General features: G+C 40.7%; 1 protein-coding gene across 1 annotated transcript in view; it reads left to right on the top strand.

Moving 5' to 3' along the window:
* The window catches only part of fstl5 (follistatin-like 5), a 359,931-nt gene that overhangs the window by 252,438 nt on the left and 84,070 nt on the right, over window positions 1-23,423 (top strand). Inside the window, exon 8 of the mRNA XM_072434789.1 lies at window positions 9,990-10,110. Within this exon, the coding sequence (XP_072290890.1) occupies window positions 9,990-10,110 (121 nt within the window). The remainder of the gene's footprint in view (window positions 1-9,989; window positions 10,111-23,423) is intronic.

Here is a 23,423-nt window from a genome sequence, read left to right as displayed (position 1 = left end):
AACTCCGCACTAATCCACATTTATTTCGAGCTCCCGGGCCTCTAGTCCATCACCGTTGTTATCCCTGAGAGCCAAATGGGTTTTGGCGTTCACCTGGCATTCAAAACCAGTCATTTCGGCCTAATTTTCCGTCGCTAATACGGTGCCAAGCTTAATTAGAGACACATCACTTTCTTCAGGGAGGCTGGTGGAGTCTTCGCTCGCACCATTGCATAAAAAGAAACTTCAAATGTTTTTAAAAATGTTTGAGACTCGATCATTTGTGTGTACAGTTCATGTCGGCGGACATGTTGGATGGACGCACTCTAAATTCCCTGATGTTTACAGTTGTGGGCTCTTGCATCATTGTCATGTTGAAATGTCACTTTTCAAGCCTTGTTCAGCGGATTAAAGACAGAGTGAGAGGTGCCAAACTGGTTGAAAAATGCCTCTGTGAACTGTCTTATGAGCAGGACTTATACGCACTTTGGTATTATACAGTGTGTGTTCTGCTAATAGCTAGCTAATAGATAGCTTGTAGTCCACTTATGAAAGAGTGACATTCAAAGTTGATATTGATTAAAGAATTGGATCAGGATTTCAAACATGCCACACAGAATGAGATTGTGGATCCGTTTAATTTAAGAGTTATGTGGGGCACCAGCTAGTTTTGGCAATTACCAATTCTCAAATCAAATATCAAATGAATGAGTCGTTCGTTATTCTCAAGCTTTGTGAGAATGTAAACGTGACATTGACCCTTTTTTGGAATTGAATGAACACTTTAACGTTATTTTATCTGTGGTTTATGATGATTCAATGACAAAATAATTAAACGGACAAATATGAAATAGGGAAATGAGTTAACAGGTGGAGACATAGATATGTTTTTTCTAGATCTCTTTAGTTGTGTGTTAGAGTTAAAGTTGATGCTAAGATGCAGTAGCATGAGTATGTTTCAGTCCAATTCACATGACACTGATGAGCAAAGACGTACTTATGGGAGAGAGTCAAGTTAGCTTCTTTGGTTCCTCTGGAATGTCTTAGTCTCTTAGCTTATCTTTGTCTCCTAGCTTATTTTAGCTAGCTTAGCTCAAGTCAAGGGACACACTCAGTGCCCTTATCTTCATGGGTCTTTAGTCCTCGAAGACCCGGATGGTTTGGTTTATGCCGTAGTTTTAACTGAGCCAGTCTGGGTTTTAGAGCTAATGTTCAACCAATCATCACACATGTTATTGTGCTGAGTCAGGAGGACCAATCAGATGTCCTGAGAAGGAAGTGGGTAATTAATTGTCCATTATGTAGCACATTATAGGCGGGATTACAAATGGCAGAGATAAAAAAATCCACAAGACATTTACAAACCAATGCAAACAATATTGACAATATTTTCATTTTACCCAGTCAATTCACCATGTGGACAATGTTCAATCAGATGATTGATTGATAAAACAGCATAGTTTTAGCTTTAAGAGTTTTAGCTATCATCTTTGGAGAGAAAATGGCTCTTTAGAGTTCACTTTAATCCACTTTAAAATTGAAAGCAGTAATCTTAGAAAACTTTTATTCCAACTTTCAAAGCACAAAGCATCTGCTTGTGGGAGACGCATCATAAAAAGGTTTGTGAACCTCTTTAAAAGCCACGAAAAGCCTAAAGTCCGGCGGTCCTGTCACATGACAAAGCTCATTCAGTCATATGTAGGTTGCTTACAGCTTATGCCTGCTTTTCTCCACAGAGATCATATGTTTACTGCCAAACTGTTGAACTCTAAGAACATGTCTTAAAGGAGACAAGGAGGTGGCAGTCACACTTTTAAAGTAACTTATTTCTGAGCTTAAAACACTTTGATACTTGTCACAGAGTAAACCCCCGCTTTAGCCTTTATCCCAGAACCACTTTCTCGTGTCAGTTCCAAGTCCAAACAGAGACGGGTGAAAGGTTCATTGCCCCAACAACTGGAATCAGCTGCAAAAAGAGCCGTGTGTTTGAGACACTAAACTCTTTTAAAGTGTGACGGGTTTTTATGATTTCTTTTAGTTTTGACTTTATTTGATGGGATAATACGTGTTGTAAATAAAATCAGTCAAGTTGCAATTGAAGAAAAGTTTCAAAACATGTTGAAAATATATTGAATATGTGAAACATATTGATGACATCATACCATGAGACGGAATTACACGCAGACGTTTAAAAATATACACATTTTTGCTGACAACTAAACATTAATGCAATAAAATAAAGGTGTTTTTATACATTATTATCACATTGTTCCATATGTTCCATATGTTCCATGGGCACACAGACTTTTCTTTACTTTTCTGTGCTGGTAACTGTGAACAGTGTGGAGATTTCATGTAATTATTCCAAAGGTGTGAAACATGCATTGTCTCTTCTCCTTTTCTCCCAACAGATTCCATCACAGGTAGGTTGTTTTCTAACACTCTAAATGGAATGACATGTTCACGGCTATGCATCATCCAAAACATGAAACAAAGCCCAAGAAGTTGTTGCAAGAAATGTTGGGTGTATGTTTCATTAAAACTTTAAAGTGCCTGTACCTGATTCAAACCATGAGTCAGGAACATGTTTCTCTGACACAGAAACAACTATATGAGAAGGTCTAATGCAGTTGTTTCCATACTTTTTTCTTCCCTTAATCATCTACACTTGCAATACACTGCAAAATACAAAAGGCGTTTATCTGAACCAGAAGAAAATACGATCAGGTACAGGACCTTTAAACATGTAAAACCTCATGATTGCTTCCATGATGAAACCATATGTGTCCAGTGTAAGATGCATGCATCACGGGCGTGGCCAGAGCGGTTGATGTCCTACTCAACATGGGCTGGGGCATTAAGAACGCTTTCGGTTGAAATTGACAATATTTCACCCAATTATTCCAAACATTATGAAAAGGGCACAACTAAATTACAAATATTACACTCAGAGCTTAAGATAAGATATTCCTTTATTGTCTTAAATATTTACACATAAAGTCACTTCATAATTTAAGCCCCTGGCAGGCATGTTTAAATTCTACAAATGTATATGTTTGTGATAAATGTGTGTATAATTTTGTAGTCCAATAAACCCCTTAACTTGTATGTCTGCTCAGTCAAGACGTATGTTGAACAATAGTTTACTCGTGTTTGACATTTTGGTTTACTAATGCCACTGGCTTTGTTATTTAAAAAAGACCTTCCCATCATAAGATACTTTGAATGTCTTTGTATTGTATGCACTATTTAACCTGTCACAAACTCCCTCGGGGCAGACACGTTTAAAACCTCCTATGACTTGCCTCGTCATTTTCCCGCGCTGCCCTGTAATGTCCTGTGGAGGTCACCGTTGCTGACAGCTTTATTAATTATAGTCCCTTTAAAGCCACAGCATGGTGGGTATGAGCCCACCTTTAGCCGCCCTTGCCCTCGTATTGAAATCGCCCCACGTTTGGATCTCTCCCTCTCCGTCCCAATCCATTTTTCATACGAGTAGGTGACACAAAACGCTGTGAGCTACAGGGGCCGGCTCATCGATTTGCTCTCAGGCCGCCGCGCTCGGACACGGAACCAGAGGCGTGTTAGCGCTTCATGACACGCCACTAATGACGCACCAACACACGGACAAACAACATGGATGAATATGTTCACCAAGGACTTCAAAGGCTTTGGTTTAGATGATAAAGTGCAGGTTGAATTCAACAGTGGTTTATAAGTCAGTCTAAATTCCATAATGTAAAGAAGGGGGAGGGACATTGGGTTAGCTTTTAAATACACAGAGCATCTTTGTGCTTATAGTATACACTCACTGTTTATTTCTGCAATGTTGCAAGACAAGCATTACTAAAATTGGAAAAAGAAAAATTCATGATTGAGCCGTGTTGCAATCAAAACACAAACAAATTGATTATAGGCAATTATAATGAACATGTTGTCCTTTTACTGCATTGTTGCTAAATTGTATGCCTTTGTTGCCATACGTGGAATGCGTTTTTCCAGCCACTGTTACGTATTCTTTACTTAACCATAGTCCTATAATCCATCCAACACAAGTAAAAAAAATTAAAATAAAGATTTTTAAAAATGTTTCTTGTGATTAGATTTGCGAAATATGTTCACAAAAGTAGAATTCACATACAACTCCAGGAGCATTATCATCATCAATATTTAGTGGATAACACAAAAGTGAAATAAAACATGAATATGCAAAGGTGGGCTTCAAACCCCAGTCCGCCTGGTGAAGGGGCAAACACCTGTCCGACTGAGCCAAACTCCCACATCCAATTTTGTGTTGAATAGAAAAATAAATACATCACAGACCAATTCATGACTCAAATTAGCGCTCTGTTATTAAACTAACTTAATGTTGTATCATTAGAAACATGAACAGTCTTAACTACAAACAAAGACTCTAAAAGATAGTTTTTAAATCAGTTTGTTGAAACTTGGCGCTGCTGTTGCTTCACTCCTCTGCACATGCTCCGTGAGGGCCAAACCTGCAGCCAAGATTCCCACAGGTTTATTCAGAGTGGTTTGAGCAGAGATCCATGGGATACGCAGAGCTCTAAAAGAAGCTGCTGTCTGCTCTGGTTCTAAAAGCTCATTCAAACTACTTTATAATCCATACCTAACCTTTGAAGTCCTGGGTGAACATCATCCATGTTGTTTGTGCGTGTGTTTGTGCGTCATTAGTGGCGTGTTGTGAGCCGCTAACACGCCTCTGGTTCTGTGTCCGAGCACCACTCAATTTAAATATAGTTGTGGCACAATGTCATTTTTAATTTTACTGGTCACTCACTGCTTGCCCTGACCACACAAGAATCATATGCTTCCAGAACGTTCCAAACTACAGGTACAGCCACATTTGTATCTGTCTGTAGAGAGGATATTTCAGTCTTTGCAGACATTCCATTCTAAAAACCTGTGTTTATAAAGTAAATCAGTTGTTCTCAAACTGTGGTATGCGAGATTCTTCTGGTGATACTCAGAGTTCTGTTCAAATATTAGCTGATCTACATTTTCATTTTCCTTTGGGGTGAATCTTGTTTAGTTCTTGTATAGTAACTGTTAGTTTAGATCTGAAGAGTTCAGTTTCAGACCTGGTTTAGATCTGATCTCTTTGGAGGACATATTTTCTTAGGTGTTAATTCATATGAAAATACATTGAGGTGCATAAAGTCCAAGAAAGTTCAGTTAAACGTTTTCATTTCTAAGCTAAGTTGAGTCTTTATGTATATTTTTTCCCCATTGTCCGTATGTCAGTTATGGCGTCGGTCCAGTCCTTCGTCGTGGGCGCAGTTTGTGTTTGGACAGAAGTATGTTCCAAAGATAAGATCCATGTGTGTTGTCTATGATACAGTCACTTTAAATCATGTTATGCATTCATTAGTCATTATACAGCAGGCCTGGGTGTAACTGACCAAGACATGGATTTAATGTGTGCCAATGGCCTCTCCAACCACCAGCAATCGCTCGTCCAAATGTGGAAGAGTCCAAGGACACAGTGCCAGTCTGTCCATCATCAGCCAACCACTCCACTACTTGCATTATTGTGGATATTGCACTGGTCAAATGTATTTAGTTTTACATTTTTAGCACAAAATCAAGACTAGTCCTTTTCCAATTCTTAAGGAAGGCAAGGGACGCTTAATTGTTTGCCACATACTTTGACAATACTTTACTGCTTAGTTGTTATTTGTATTTATTTGAGACAGTGCACAATATACATTTATCTTCTCAGGAGGTTGTAGCTCAAGCTCATTTCCACCTCTGACAAAGACGTTTGGGTCTGGCATAATGCCCTCTTACCTCGATTTCCAATAGCTGTGATTGGCAGGCGGATTAACCAATCAGAGAAGCGCATGGTCCATTTGTGTTTGAATAGACATGGCAGATTACGAGTAAAAAGAGAGAAATAAATCACAGAAAAGTGAGAAACAACACAAATTTCTGCAGGATCAACAACCAAAGCTATACATTCGAACAAAATACATTTTATGTTTTGTTCTGAATGTTACGAGAATAAACAGTGTTTGGACTGTCTCAAGTTAGGGGAGTTTTTTATTGTTCGACTCCAGACCCTTCTGCATTCGAACAGAATGTGGGGCTAGCCAGACTAATTTGTAGCAACTCCCAGTGCCTAGAAAAACTCAAGAAACACACATTTTCAAATAAAGTCTTATTGTCATTATAAAGATTTCACTTGTAGATTTACTCAGAGTGGGAAGGAACAAAAAAACTGTCAATTATGTTCGGTGTTTGGTCTGAAAACTACTCAAAGACATAGAACTTTATTAACAAATAAAATGTGCTGCTGTATAAGTTGAGTACTTCCCACCTTTGTGCGTAGGCCTCCAAACAATACAATCTAAAACCAAGCAATCCTGAGGCCTTTAGTGTCATTTTGTGAACATTATGGTAAAAAATTAAAGCTCACATTAAAGTAGGAGTTTGAACGTGAAGTGAAAGCTATGCAGACTTTTGGCACTTTGCTTTTACTTGAGCCTTGAGCAACACTAATGAAGGCAAAGTGTCTGACAGGCCTATTCATTACTAAAGAGCAGTGAAAGCCATTATAAAGACATAAGGCTCTGCTATTGTTGTCAGAGGAACAGCCTCGTCACTGCCATTTGGACTCGACTAACTAGTGTCATCAAATGGAACGTGTAACAGCAGACATGACGGATCAAAGTGCAATGTAGTATGTTTTAGTAATAATGTATGGAAATAGTTGTGTAAAAATGCAAATCTTATCATTCCAAACATCATTCCAAAAGAGATTGTTGACAAGGTTTAACTGGAAGTTGTTTTGTTGTTTTGCTATCTGTCTTGGGCGGCATGATGGAAAAATAGTCAAGTTGATCAATCTTAAAGTTACCGTAATTTTGATTTGAATATGCCTTAATTTGTATTTAATTTAAGGCGCAATGGACAATTTTTCGGCGATTTGAGAACGCAGGCGGAAGTGCTCATGCCACTCCCCCGTGCGCATGCCACTCCCCCGTGCGCATGCCACTCCCCCGTGCACATGCCACTCCCCTGTGCTCATGCCACTCCCCCGTGCGCATGCCACTCCCCCGTGCACATGCCACTCCCCCGTGCACATGCCACTCCCCCGTGCTCATGCCACTCCCCTGTGCTCATGCCACTCCCCCGTGCGCATGCCACTCCCCCGTGCACATGCCACTCCCCCGTGCACATGCCACTCCCCCGTGCGCATGCCACTCCCCCGTGCGCATGCCACTCCCCCGTGCTCATGCCACTCCCCCGTGCACATGCCACTCCCCCGTGTGGACTGATACAACACACACGTGTGTTTGTTTATTAGCGCGACGGATCACATCACATCTCTCGTCTCCCGTAGATTTCTGTCCACTTCTGAGTCAGCTCCAACTGTCTTTCTCCGTCTTCATTTGGCCCCGTACACTGAGGGAACTATATTATGATAGATCAATGCGCTTAGGCACGCAGAAACGTGGGATGAGCCGCACGCGGCTGCAGGTGAGCGACAGGTGCGTTTTGTGATTGATACGTGGCAGGACTAATCGGCCGTCCACGCCACGAGGAAATAAGACTCAGATTTCAACCTTTAACACTAATAAGTAATTTGAATTAGTTTTTTTTCTCTCTTTGGTCAGTTTTTGTTCTCTTTTTTTTTGGTTCTTATATTTTTTTTAAACTAGAAAAAAGCCAGTAGTAGCAGTAACATTTCAGATGGAAGTTCATGTACCTCCTTGTCTCATGTAGATTTTATTATTTGCTTGTAATGTTCTACAGCAGTGTTTCTCAATCATCACACCAGGTATCACCTATGATAATACTTTCTTTACATCTATATATATTTATACTATACCAGACCTAAATTATGTCTAAATTTGGCCTAACATGAAGTCTTCAGGTTTGAATAAATCTAGGATATTTCTAGTCAGACCTGTATTTTAGTAGTAGTGTACCTTGACATGTTTCGGCTGCACCCGGCTGCACCCGGCTGCACCCGGCTGCACCCGGCTGCACCCCGCTGCCTTACTCAAGTGTCAGGTGATGTTTCAGTGACTTGTCTGGTCAGCTGATCAGAACAGATTTTGGCGCTATAGACGACCTTTACTCCGACCTCTTCAGAACTGTACCCCGGGTATGAGACACTCGATATGCCCCCTCATCCCGACGTACAGTCTGGTGGTTTCCAGGCCTCGTTGGCCTCTCTGATCCAACAATAGTATCTTTTGCTCTCTGTGACCTCAGTGGTCCAAAATGAGCTGTTGTCGTTCTGCTTGTCACTTAATCATGCACACGTAGGGTCGCCAACCGTCCCGGATTGCCCGGGACGTCCCGAATTATGGGTGGTTTTGATTTGTCCCGTCGGGACAGCTCCAGTCCCATATTCCTATCACAGCCTCGCCGGCCAATAATTGGCTACGCATACATACCACGCGCCTCTCGAAGGTCCACTTCCTGGAATTACCGTGACAGACGTGCGTCTCAGCCAATCAGCGCGCAGCAGCCGAACTCCGGCTGCTGCGCGCTGATCCGATTGAATTAAAATACCTGGCCTGTCCTCGCGCTCTTATGCCACCGCCAGCTCAAGATCAAGTATTATTCAAATCCATAAAGGGAAACAGAAGGTAAAGCGTCAGTTCAGTTCAGTTCAGTGTCTGCAGCATAAGGTTATAGTCTAATGCTAACATGACATTTGAGAGAAACTTAATAATAATTAATAATTGTCTTCACTATTCCCATGAACAATACATCCAAGCAAGTACAGTAGTGGTTTGCCAAAATTACACTGAAATTAGTAGGTTTATGGTATGGCTAATGAAACCTTGTCATTTCTGTAATTATTATTGGTCAGCGCGTGCACCTGGAAGAAAGTGTCCCTCATTTGGGGTTGAGATAGTTGGCAACCCTATGCACACGCCTTTACATTTATGAGAAAGCCATCACAAATCGAGACTAAACCAGGTCTAAAATTGGACCAAACCATGAATAAAGTAGTTTTAAAGAATAATTAACTCAAAATAAAACAAACTGAAACGTTTGTAGTGGAACAAACTTTATGCGCTGCAAAAAAAGCTTTAAAACACTAATCAGTTCCATGTTGTCTCAAATTCTAACAGCAAACCCTGACCTATTCCTGTCAAAACTGCACCTAGATATTAGCCTGTCCCTGCAGGGCTTCCGTAGGTGTTCACCAGAACCATTTAGTCATTCAATCCGACCTGCCATTTCGTGACAAGCTACCGCCGAGGGGCTACACACCTTTAATACTTGTACAATCCAACTTTGAGCTAGACTTCTACACTCCTGCCGTGTCACAGACTTGTTTAATAAAAGGGGAAGAGTTGTACCAACAGTAAGCCGGATTGACAGTCCAAAAATCGAAAACTCTGACTAGCTTATCGCCTTAACCGTGCGATCTATAGGTATTTTTCCAGATTGATTCCACTACACTACGATCATTAGCTTGGGGGGTTTAGCCCGTCTGATGCCACTGAATAATTTATTTCTGTTTGGTCTGGCGCCTCTTCCTTCCGCCACCATTTATTGTGTGTTTACTCGGCGAATAATCACAGCACACCATGAATTAATGATATTTTTCTTGGCTTGACGGGAACGGCTTTCTAATTGCCGCTTTTGTTGACGTGCGTTGCCGTGTCAGTGGAATGCAGCATGGCCATGTGCCCGCCATGTGCTATGATGAAGGCTCATTGTCACATTTAACATGAGAATCGTGAATGTTCCTCGGCGCCGCACACGAGCCGTTTTGGTTTTGGTTTGAGTCCAGCACGTTGTCATTTCTCCATAATAACAGATCATTTCCAGCTAATTCTTTTTCGTAGAGATTTTTTTTCCAACCACTTATAATTTAACAGCCATCTGTACGCATTTTTTAGTTTTTGCTTTGAATCGCCTGCTTTCTTTTTTTTGCATGTTGTTTGCACAAAATAAATGGTGTCATTTTGGTCTAAGAAAGGAATTTTACTGAAGTGATTTGTATCTTTTTTCCATAGGATTTTGGAGATGATGGCTCGCTGTACATAACCAAAGTGACCACCAGCCACATGGGGAACTACACGTGTCACGCTGATGGATACGACCGGCTCTACCAAGTCCACACTCTTCAAGTCAATGGTAAGATCAAGCCATGTGCGGCACATGATGTAGAAGACAGTGACGATCTTCCAACTACGTGGACACTACACCAGCTGTTGTTTACTGCTAATATTTTAACACATAGCTACTATACTACTACTACTACTACTACTACTACTACTACTACTACTACTACTACTACTACTACTACTACTACTTACTACTACCTTCTACTACCTACTACTACCTTCTACTACCTACTACTACTTACTACTACTACTTACTACTACCTACTACTACCTTCTACTACCTTCTACTACTTACTACTACTACTTACTACTATTTACCTACTACTTACTACTACTTACCACTACCTTCTACTACCTTCTACTACCTACTACTACTTACTACTACTACTTACTACTATTTACTACTACCTACTACTTACTACTACTTACTACTACCTTCTACTACCTTCTACTACCTTCTACTACCTACTACTACTTACTACTACTACTTACTACTATTTACTACTACCTACTACTTACTACTAGTTACTACTACTTACTACTACTTACTACTACCTACTACCTACTACTACCTTCTACTACCTACTACTACTACTACTACTACTTACTACTACTACTTACTACTATTTACTACTACCTACTATTTACTACTACCTACTACTTACTACTACTTACTACTACTTACTACTACCTACTACTACCTACTACTACCTACTACTACCTTCTACTACCTTCTACGACCTACTACTACTACTTACTACTACTACTTACTACTATTTACTACTACCTACTATTTACTACTACCTACTACTTACTACTACTTACTACTACTTACTACTACCTACTACTACCTACTACTACCTACTACTACCTTCTACTACCTTCTACGACCTACTACTACTACTTACTACTACTACTTACTACTATTTACTACTACCTACTACTTACTACTAGTTACTACTACTTACTACTACTTACTACTACCTACTACCTACTACTACCTTCTACTACCTACTACTACTACTACTACTACTTACTACTACTACTTACTACTATTTACTACTACCTACTATTTACTACTACCTACTACTTACTACTACTTACTACTACTTAATACTACCTACTACTACCTACTACTACCTACTACTACCTTCTACTACCTTCTACGACCTACTACTACTACTTACTACTACTACTTACTACTATTTACTACTACCTACTATTTACTACTACCTACTACTACCTACTACTACTACTACTACTACTAATGGCAGCAGAGGGAATTATCGCACAGATGTAACAAACACAATTTGATGGCAGAAATGCTCAGTCTGGCAGTTCTTTATAGACCGAGCAGGAGACCTTTGGATTTTTTGACTAATTTGAAGTGTTTTTCTGAGGCTCAGAGCGAGACGACCTCGCAAACAGGATTCATGAAACAATCGTGTAACTAAATTCAACTCCTGGTATGTTTTTGATGAGGGAACAATGTTAGAAGCTGCTAGGCGGTTGACACCCAGCTCTACCCGTCCTCCAAAGCCTCTGCACCACTTCCATCAATTCCTGGTTCCCCTCTAATCTCCTCCTGGTAGGAACCCTCTCAATGTCCAATGATTCCACAGTCCTTCCTTCCCCATAGGTCAAGAATCCGGGTGTCATCCTCAACAGTACTCTTTCTTTCCACTCGTATAGCATCACTTGTTCCGCTTACTTTCACCTCCTGAACATCTCGATCATCTCGTCTCCGTCCTTCTCTCACTCTTCACGCCACAGCCATACTTGTCCACAGTCTTATCACCTACTTTGCTCTTCATAAAACAGAGGATTAACCAAATTCTTCTCACCTCCATAACCTGGTTTACATCTACATCTCTGACCTGCTCCACATCTCCACTTCCTCTGGCTCTTTCCACTTCCTCTGGCTCTTTCCGCTCTTCCTCTTTCCTCCAGCTCTCCGTCCCCTCTGCTCGTCCTGTCACCACGGGGGGCAGAACCTTCAGCCAGACTCTTCACACGATCCTACACTTCACTAGCAAGGACCACAACCCCAGCTACGATGCAAAGTGTTTATTGGCAGGGGAGAAACATGAACAACACAAATGTACAGAAGTTGATGGCGTTTTGGGGCTTCTGGCGATGAGGGCTGAAGGCTCCCGGGCCTCGATACCCCCGTCTAGGATATGAATTAGAATAATTAGAACAGTTTAAAAGCGGGTGGGAGGGAGGGGCACGACATCATGAACACAGGTGTATGTGATCTGGATGATGAAATAGTGTAGCCGCAGGAAGGGGCGTGGTCCTGCTCCCGAACTTAACAAACTTATCTTCTTCACATGACTCACTCTCACGCCATCATCCGAGTTGTATTGTGTGTTTCATGATGTTGTTTTTAATGTGTAATGTTTAATATATTTTTACCATTTCATTTTTTAACATAAAACAAAACTGACCAATGCAAAGAAAGACATACGGTTTAAAATAAAATCATATTGTTGTTTATTGTTTTTCGTCTCAAATCACCCTTTTTGAATTTCCCCGGATTGTTGCGTCACAGATACAAAGTTGGACTTACGTAATTGGAAACGGAGGTGCAGGTTTTAGAGTGTGTTATCCCAATGTAGACATTAACAATTAAGTTAAAGAATGTGAAATCCCACGGAGACCAAAAGAATGTTGAAACGCCACAAGAATGCATTGAACGCTTCAGCATTAACTTGAGTCTTGTCACAAATTAAATATGCAAATAACCATTGACATAATTGTTTGCCTGACTCCTCTAAAATCACAGTAAAGCAGTTAATTGTTGATTGTGCCTGCACTCCGGCCTGAGCAGGAAGCTGGTTCTGAGTCGGCGCCTGGCTGTATCTGGAGGCGCGTCCTTGTGAGTGACATTGGCTGTTGTCACCGAGCGCTTACACAGATGGAGCCGTGTGATTGTTAATCTGCCTCCAGTCACACTCTTGTTTCGGGCCCATCGACACACTCTCTGTCAATAGTGGCAGACATTTGTTTAAACAGACAAGATAAAGAGGCAGTTTAAAGTATTGTTCTAGCATCTGTGCCTTTAGCTTGCCACTTGTTTGAAAGAGATATTTGTAAAGGGTGGTGAGAGATGCCATCATTTGCATGAGCTTTGCCAAAACATAAATGGAGTGCTGCTGCCTTAATCTACTGTGTTTCTGCCCTTGTCTTATGTTGGCGGGGGCACATCCATCGTGGCTTATGGGTTAGAGGCTAAACCACAACCACTTCATCTCAGGATTGTTATTGACTGCCATAAAGCATTAATGTTTATTCACTAATTGTAGTGACATTTCACATAATTACAGTTATCTCCATGTGAAAAAGTAAATGATTAATGATAATTATTCTGAGTGAATTGTGTCAAGTTTGGATAATAATTATTTGAAAACAATAAAATACATTTGGCTTTTAAACACTGCTGTCGAAGAGTAAATTACAAGCCTCCAATCACTTATGAAATGGCATTTAGTCTTCCTCCTGTTGTCTCCATGGAGAAGTGTGTGCTGTGCCTGGAAAACTCCACAGTGTGGCATTAAACTTAAAGGGGCTCTAGCTGATTTCTTTATGTAATAAAGTAAAGTCCGGCCTTCCCCAGGACATGAGACATATGTGTTTGTGCATCTAAGCATGCTAATGGCAATACTTTGAATTTAATATAACTTGAACTTTTGTTTTTTGCTTTTCTAAGAGAGTAAAAATCAGGCAGAGTTTTTAATCCAGCATTTATTCAATTTATTTCTGGAATAAATACCATTATAGCGTAAATTCTTCATGTAAGCAGGGTCGCCTTTCCACAGATATGACCTGTAATTTGGCTTGATGCTGTCACCTGCTTTTCCCCTTTATTTACGGATTTGTTGGCCTTTATTAGACAGGACAGTGTAAGGAAATGGGGATGAGACTGAAGGCTGCATCCTCCAGCACCAGCGAAAAAACACACCATACGACAATCAAGGACTGGACATTATAATGGACATTCAACAAATGGAAAAAATTACATTTAGACTCAATTTGAAAATAAATGAACAAATATGACGGACTGTGGGCAAAGTGGGACATTTGTTTGGGTTCAGTTGTGTTGCAGTTTTTATTGATTTATGGGATGTCTTTTGATTTATGTCTGTTTTTCTTTCTCCCTTCATTTTACTATTACATATATTTGTATTCTCTGCATAGAATTTCATGAGCTAACTTCCAAGGATAACGTTTGTAGCAGAAATGACTAATCAATGTGTTTGTGTTGCTTTTTTAGTGTGTTGTACTCAAGAGCTAAATCGCCTTTCAAATGCTCTTGCTCTTGAAGACTTGCTTTTATTGAGTGTGGCTACGTCATTATTTCTTTCCATCTTTATTTCTTTCTTCATTTCTTTCTTATATTTATTCATGTTTTGGTCGATGGAAGTGGTGCAGGGATTGCAGTTTGTAGCATTCATCTGTGAACCAACTGGACATATATTTATTGTGACTCAAGTGTTTTGTGACTATAGTAAAACACACACACACAAAAACACACTAACTGCACACAAAAACACACTAATTGCACCAAAAACACACTAACTGCACACAAAAACACACTAACTGCACACAAAAACACACTAATTGCACACAAAAACACACTAATTGCACACAAAAACACACTAATTGCACACTAATTAGAAAACAAATTGTACTACCACAAACACTACTCCAACCACAGCTACTACAACTATTACAACCACAACTTCTACTACCAAAAGTATTACTACTAACTACCACCTTCCTAATGGTGCACAGGGGTTCACATCTAAAGTCTGATCTAAAGCTGAGGCCCTGCAGGTGCCCAGTGCGCTCAAAGGTAACTGATTAAACCAGGGGAAATTATTTTCCTCCCAGGGCCATATTCAAATCCAGGCAAGTGTCGGAGGGCTGGACCGTGATCATTGGTGTAACACATTCTTATAATTATAAGCACTTTAAATATAGGCCACTTAATCTATTATTAAATTCATTTCATGTAAACCTTATTAAGGACACAATGTTTGTGGGGGCCCGAATTGATACAGGTTGAGGGCCACATCTGGCCCCTGAGACCACAAATGCCCAAGTCTGGATTAAACCATATCTGTGCCTCTTGAAAATGAGACATTATAGTACACATAATATGCATTATTTGTATTGTCATTGCCCTTTAAACAGCCTCTAATGCACCTTTACTTTGGCATTAATCATGAATAATAGCCTTGACTCTTTGTAGAGCTACACACACTAAAACGCTGGGCTTAGTTGCGGTTCTCGTTTAATAATAATATATGATAATATCCAACAACTAGAAAATCTGCAATGGCTGAAGCCATTGCTGGAGTGTCTGCGTCTCTCCCTCTCCCCCCATCTCTCTCTCTCTCTCTCTCTCTCTCTCTCTCTCTCTCTCTCTCGCTCGCTCGCTCGCTCGCTCGACTGGCTCCGTCCATCACAAAATTCTAAAGAATAAAGTCTAAAGAATTACGCAGACGCTCATAATGCCCAAATTAATTTTAAAATGGGGAAAAAGTACTAATACTTTTGAAAATTCTGCAGAAAGTACAAGTTGTTCAAATGTCAAAAGTAATATCACACGTACTACTGCGAAAGCGATCGTAATGAGGTATAACATGTTGAAATCGGTTGAAGCGTTAAGGAGTTGAAACTGGATAAATGGAAAATCATGGAAAATATAATAATAAAAAATATGTGAAATACAAGAACATAATAGTGCCCTGCGTGACATCACGCAGACGCTCAATAAACTCAATCTGTCACAGTTGATCATTTCCTACTCTTTCCTCCTGCCTAAGATCTCCATGCACGCCTGAATGATCAACTTTGCATGCATATACATAACTATCTTTAAAGAAAGCCGTATATTTGCCCCGTGAATGGCAAAGGTGGCTGAGGAAGGTGTACCGAGTGATATAAAACAAATATTACTGTGAGCAAACCAAGCCCCATCAGGATGAACTCTCTGGATGGGAAGAGGAACACACGCTAACCCAAGTAAACACAGCACATTGCACTCCTGCCTCATTCATCCACAGCTGTTAAAACCTTGAATATGGCTTTAATTCTCACGGCAATATCAGCAAACACATGAATACTGCAATATGATAATAAACTGCTAAAATTATGATACAAACTACTTTGGACTCCATATTCTTTCCAGTATTTTCATGGTTTTAGTAACTTAGAATATTGTAGGTGTCTAGAAAATATCTTTATGGCCTTAGTTGCCACAATGTTTGTAAAGAGTTATTTGTTCTGCCTAAGGAGTGTGTGCATAATGGCGGCGTTGTGGGGCCCCGGTGCAGTGGTAGAAATCCATCCCTAACATTAGGAATACACCTGGCAAAATGGGCCCAGTGCAGACGTGTCAGCAAGGATAGAACAGCCGGGGAGTTTGGAGACGGGTGGAGACGGGTGGAGACGGGTGGAGACGGCCTGCAATTCTGCAAACGGCCCAGCCCCAAAATAAGGCCCAACAGCAACTATGCAAGCAAGAAAATACAACAAAAAAAGAATCAGGTACTTCCAACCCGTTAATCACGCTAAACTAATCTGGGGTCGAAAATGCAGATCATAGGATATTCTTGGAGTCTTGTTTTAGTGAAATTCAATACCAATGAATATGATTGAAATTCCAGGATAGACCTGACCGACACTTAAATGTTCTGAAGTCAAAGTTGATTTCTATGAGTTAGAAGGCCGGGTTTTAAATATTTTTCGTCACCTAGAATTCATTTTTATGTTCTAACTATATGTATTCGGCCATCTTTTAATACATATTTGTATAGTTAGTTGGATGAGCTGCTTAAAATGTTAAAATATGACAATGAAACCTTTGAGCGAGTGACTGATTATCTGATCACTATTTAAATGACACAAAAGCGGTGGCAGTATCTTTTCAAGGGTGTAAAAAATAAAACGCTGAGAGGATTTTGGAAAAAGCTTTTGCCTTAAATTGAAAATGACATGTGTAAGATTGATTGGAACCCAGTCCTACAAATGCAGAACCTAAAAGAGTGTTGCAGTCTACTGACAAATAATATAAAGTCAGAAATATACAAAGCCAATTAAATCAAGGAAAAAACATCAGTCATTGACCTGGATTAATAAAAATAGTGTATATGTCAACGGATGAAACAAAGGGATTTTGTCTCTGGAAGCACATGTCGACACTGACAAAGCAAGAAAAACATTGAGGCCCAAAACAACTAAATATTGAGGGATGGATATCTAATTACCATATAGAGAATAACTAGAATAACTATACGGTAATTAGATATCTGCCCCTCAACACTTAAAATAAACTCTAAATAAATATGTTGTGACGTGCCACAGGTTTTAATTCACTAGAGCTCCAAAGATCACAGCGAGTCAAAGAGAAACGGCATTCTCTACAGAACATACAAATGAAACTGGCATTAAACTATAATAATAAACTAAAATATAGCCGCAAGCGGCAATGATCGGCCCTCGCCACGCCGCCGCCACGCCGCAAGAGGAGGGGGCGCTAACGCTCCCCAATTGTCCTTTTATTACGCCTACTGCTGGATCTGTGACGCTGTCACATCTTCTCCCCTTTGTTTTACCATCAAAAAGCAATTTTATTTTGAATTCTTGGCAAAATATGCGGCTTTGCCGCACAGACACCGTGACTCTTTGAATAAAAATGTGGATAACTTTTGATGGTCCTGAAGATGAGTCTCACCAAATTTCACGGTGATAGGGCTGACGCCCTGAGGGGGAGGAGTTTGTGAAAGTATAAAGTGTAAACATGTTCTGGCGATTTCCCCATTGGAATAACATGGGAGGTTTCGGTCATCGCTACGGCAACGCCATAACAATTATGACATGGGTTTCAATGACTTTTTTGATGGGGCCAAAATTGAGTTTTGTGTCAAATTTCAGATAATTTTGCAAAACTAAACATTTTATCCATATACAATCTGTAGGGGGCGCTGTGGCGCCAAATTAATTAATTTCACTTCAAGTAGGTTTAGGGCAAAGAGTTTAACAACTGATTCTAATTTGACGCAATTCGTACTTTATCTGCGCAAACGGCAGAAATGTTAAATTTGGGAGATTTCTGAAATTCTAGCTAAAGTTTGCGGCTTCGCCGCACAGAGACCGTGACAGGGTCAATGTAATTTGAATAACTTTTGATGTCCCACTCCTCAGTAGCATTTTCACCAAATTTCAGCTTTTTAGGGCCAACGCCCTGGGAGGAGTTCGTAAAAGTACGACGTTTGGAAAAACTCCCGAGTCATGCTTAGCCATTTTTGAAGCAACATGGCCGACATGTAGTTGGGCGGACGGCGTTGTCGTAATAATATTTTTTACTTCTCTTGTCACCATCTACCTCTGTGCCAAATTTCATGATTCTACGTTCAGATTTTTTTGGGGTCATTTCCCATCTCTCAATGCATTTTTGGTACATTTGGGGCGCGGATGCGCCAATTTTTTTATTTTGGAAAAGGGAAATAGCCAGAATGTAGAGAGGCACGATTTTTAGAGGTGTGCAAATTTTTGTGACTTTTCGTCAATGTTCACTGGGTGAAAAATAGGGGGGTTGGTCCCGAGAAGAAAGAATGAAAGAATAATATTCTGATGCGAAAACAATGTTTCCCATTTTTCAAATATCATAAACTATACATTTTCGGAAAGCGCTCGTGCTTTCCTACCTCATGGTGTGGGTCCCTGGTCACTGACGGGTACTTTCGTTAATTTTGAGTGGGCTCCGCCCACTTTGTGTTTTTGGCCCTCTATACAGTAATAATGTTCAATTTTTGCATTACATGTTTATATGCACGAAACATACAAGAGATGGGGAACGTATTCGTGAGCTACTTAGCGCAAACGAGCACTTTATATGGGGATGACGACCGTGAATGTAAAGTGCTCGTTTATTGCACACTTTTGCACGGGTTTCGCCCGTGCAAAAGGTAATGTTCCATTTTCCTACTACTAATTAGTATGCACGGGGCGTGCGTGAGTGAAGGCGTGCGTTAGTGAGTGTTTGGAAGTGGGCGAGCGCTTCGCGCTCGATTTCGTGCGCACTACGTGCGCACTTTCGCAGCCGTGCTTCGCACGGCCTTACGAGACTAATTCACCCTGGAGAGACAAAGAGACCACGAGAATGAACTGTTTAGCAAGCTTTATTCGTGAGTTATTTGGCACTCAGACCCCGGCGGAAGACGTTGCAATCATGGGCACTCCATGATCTATTTGTATTAGATGTCTCCCCCCGGAGCCTGGAGCCTGGTGGTGGTAGATGTGAAGAGAAGGTAGAGGATGAGGGGAATGCAGAGGAGGAGCTGGGGAGGTGGTGGGTCGCAGTACTGTTTGAGCGGCTGAGCCATCTGCCTGAGGCTTAAATGTGACCGCCTGGTGCTGTTTGGAGCGGGGAGGAGTCACTGAGAGCGTTGATTGGGGATGAGGAGCAGGTGCGAGGGCCATGGTACAGACGCCCCCTGACCTTTCACCCTACTTCTGACCTTTCACCCTACTTTGGCCAGGAAAAACTGCATAACCTCTTTGGGATAAGCGCAGAAACCTGGGAGAGTCCATGGTGAAGTGAGGGATCTGACTCTCACAGACGGACAGGCCACGCCCGCTTGAGTGCGATGATGGCGCTGGGGGAGGGGTCCTTCCATGGAGGCCTTGATGTAGATGGATGGAGTTAGGTCTTCCAGGCTGAATTTACGCAGGCTTCATTAGGCCTCTCGCCAGCTTGTGGCGCTCGGGCCTAATTAAACTATAAATTAAACAAATACTTTATCCGGTTAGACGACCCAAAGAAGCACAAATACGCTCTAACAGGGCCTTTAACCCAACTGGTTACTTTGTCCATCACTAATGAGGAATTTCCTCTAGAATAAAAAAGGAATCATTGGCCCAATGTTAATATCTGGAAACAAGGCTTTTGACCCTATTAATCATTCAATTCTAATGCGCAAAGTATAAAAACTCTACTTCTCACTGCAGGCTCTCAACTGGTTTACATTCCATCTGGATTCAAGAGTACAGCATGTCCAAATCTCAGCCCCTCTGGAATACAAAACAAGTATACCACAAGGTTCTCTATTGGCCCCCCTGCTGTTCTGTCTTTATGTAAATGAACTACCCAGCGTCTGCAAAGAGGCTGAGTGCCAGCTGTCATCTATGTCTCAGCTAAGACTCCTACGAAGGCTGCAGAGCTGCTAAACAGTCTCACAGTGGTGGGAAGACAACTGTCCATCTTTAAATCCTTCTAAAACAGTATCTGTGTTTGGCTCTAAACCAAAAATGATTAGAAAACTTTCAGATAATTATGAATCAAAATCCAATTGACAACATTAAGGGAGTCTAATATCAAAGGTCACTGCAAACTATATCTACCTTTGTATCTACCTGCGTTGCACCAATGAAATTTCCCCATGTGGGACAATAAAGGAATATCTTAAACTGTAACTTTGACCAGCTAAATGCTTGACCACTTTAGGTCAGGGCGTGTTGGCTGTAAAAGGCCCCCAGGTCTGGAACACCGAAAACCCTCAGATCTGTTTAAGTGCAAAGAGAAGCAGGGGCTGAAAAGAAGCCTATGAACACCATTGTAAATGTGTAATTTTGTAAATATGTCCTACTTTGCTGCGTGTTGTATGTTATTGCGTTTGTCTGTTTTAATTTCAGAGACCAGGGCTAAAATTAGCCTTTGGTTAGATGGTCTATGGACTATTGCCTTTTTAAATGTGGCAATGTTCTGTCTTTTAAATAAACTCCTAAAACTTAAATAGAGAGATTGAGACAAACTATATAAGATATTATTATACTGAATTACAGAAAATTAAATAAAGCACAACTACACGTACAGTTAGTTAATTATTTAAGATAAGATGATAAGGTGGGTGCACAGTGGCAAAGGCAGTTAGCGCTCTTGCCTCCCAAGAAGGAGGGTTCGATTCCCGGACCAGACCAACATCACATGATCTCTCTGGGTGGAGTCTGCATGTTCTCCCTGTGTTACCGTGGGTTCTCTCCGGGTTCTCCGGCTCCTCCCACCGTCCAATCACATGCATGTGTCAGGTAAAAATGGTGACTCTGAATTGGCCCTAGTGAGTGAATGTCTGTCTGTAATGTCCATGTCTCTGTGTTAACCCTGCGACGAGTTGGCCACTGTCCAGGGTGTACCCCGCCTAAGGCCCGAAGTCGAGCTTCCATGTTTTTTCCCCCTTACATAGTCATATTTAGTTGTTTTATTTTGATACAGTTACTAAAATTGTATATTTTTAATATTTTTTGGCTACAAATACGGCTACATATGCATCAACACTAAGGAGAATCGCTTGGCCTTTCTTGATTGTTCCACGATCAGAGGAGAGGACGGGAAACTCCAAATAGAAGTATATAGGAAACCTACACACACGGACCAGTATCTGCTCTTTGGTTCCAACCACCCACTACAGCACAAGCTGGGGGTGATCAGAACCTTACAACACAGAGCTCAAGGTGTGCCCACCAGCTCAGAGGGCAAGAAGAAAGAGGAAAAACATGTCCGAAATGCCCTCTCAGCCTGTGGTTACCCCGCTTGGGCCCTCAACAGAGTGAAGAGAACCAAGAAGCAGGACAAAAGGGACAAAAGGGAAACAGAACCAAGAAAGAAGGGTTTTTCTATCCCTTATGTCTCAGGACCGTCGAAAAAACTGCAAAGATTTTTTTAGACGATACAAAATCCCTGTTTATTTTAAAGCAGGCAACACTTGCCTTAAATACATTTTAAACTATCAGATCTTCCACATTTTTACAGAACCCTGCTTGTCTGAATTACTTGAATGAAATGAACTAAAACCTTCTACTTTTTAAAAAAATTATTTACTCTTCTAAGAAAAATTGAAATGCATAACACCGACCCATTTGTGTAATGTGCAGTTCTGGACAAGCTCAGATGAGGTTAATTACAATGATATAGACTGCTCTGTGGGCTATTCTCTGCTGACCCCTGAAGTCTTATTAAACCCAATGTTCTGTTTATGGAAATAGTGAACCTCTTGGGCTCAGGGTCTGCTGGTAATTGATATAGAAACTATAGCCTGACCTTTTTACGACAGAATATGAATTTTCCATTTAAAGTCTGGCTCGTGCCTCCAGGGAGCAGCCATCACTCTGGCATAGCAAGTCCTCAAACTTAATTAGGGGCTGCAGGAAGAATGAAGATTTTAGGTGACAGGAACTATAGTTTGTGAAAATAATTGTAGGAGTAGACCACCGGTATATAACGACAATATGCCATTGTCAATAAAACTTCACAAAAATGCTTTTGGCATTGAACATGATTTAATTACAAAATCTTTTGATGTTTTATGTACTGTAGACATTCAATCAATACCATTCCCTGTGTGGTGCCCACAAGGCTCCGTTTTGGGCACATTTTGGAAGTCATAAGGTGGGTTTTCCGACTTTTGTCTGGTAAATTAGAAAAGAAAAGTATGTGTGTGTGTATATATATATATATATATATATATATATATATATATATATATATATATATATATATATATATATATATATTGTATATATATATATTGTCTGGCCAAGTTTCATTTACCATCTGAAACGATCTGTCCGCTGTGCACATGCCTGAATGCACGAGAATGTCCGTGGTTTGAAAATCAAGTACCACTGCTTTAGTTTAGATTCACTACATCCTCAAAAATGACTAAAATAGACAAAAAAATATATATTTTTGAGAGCTTGAAATGAAAATATGAGCGAATTAATATGAGTATAAAATTATTATTATTAACTTAGAAGCAAAAGCAGTTGCATTAGTTGTTAAATGAAATGTCATACCACACAGGGCGGCAGTAGCTCAGTGGTAGAATGGTAGTGGTTTTAGTGCTCGTCTCCTGATCCGAAGGTTGGCAGTTCAATAGCAGCTGCCTCAGGTGAATACTGCCGTTGTGTCCTTGGGCGAGACACTTAACCTTACTCTCCCCCAGTGTCTGCGAGCGCCTTGACAGTAGAAAAGTGCTATATGTGACATTCACCATTTTTTTACATCAATCGCTGCAGTCTAATGAGGTTCATAGGCCATAGGCTTTATTAGAAGGACAGTGTCAGCGTGAAATTGGGATGAGAGAGGACAATTGTCAGAGCCAGAATTTGAACTGATGACGCTGCTGCCAGCTGCACAGAGACTCAACCACCGGGCAATAGAAATGGGCGATGCCACACATTTTTGTATTCCATACCGATATGGGAAGTGTGCATAAGTATATGATATAGTCAGTGGCACATGAGCCCTAGGCCTTC

This window comes from Eucyclogobius newberryi, unplaced genomic scaffold (genome assembly GCF_026437365.1).
Source record: "Eucyclogobius newberryi isolate DKJ021-1_F unplaced genomic scaffold, fEucNew1.0.hap1 SCAF_11, whole genome shotgun sequence".
Classification (NCBI taxonomy): Eukaryota; Metazoa; Chordata; class Actinopteri; order Gobiiformes; family Gobiidae; genus Eucyclogobius; species Eucyclogobius newberryi.
The sequence above is the reverse complement of the archived record's forward strand: the minus strand, read 5'-3'. Positions and strand labels throughout refer to the sequence as shown.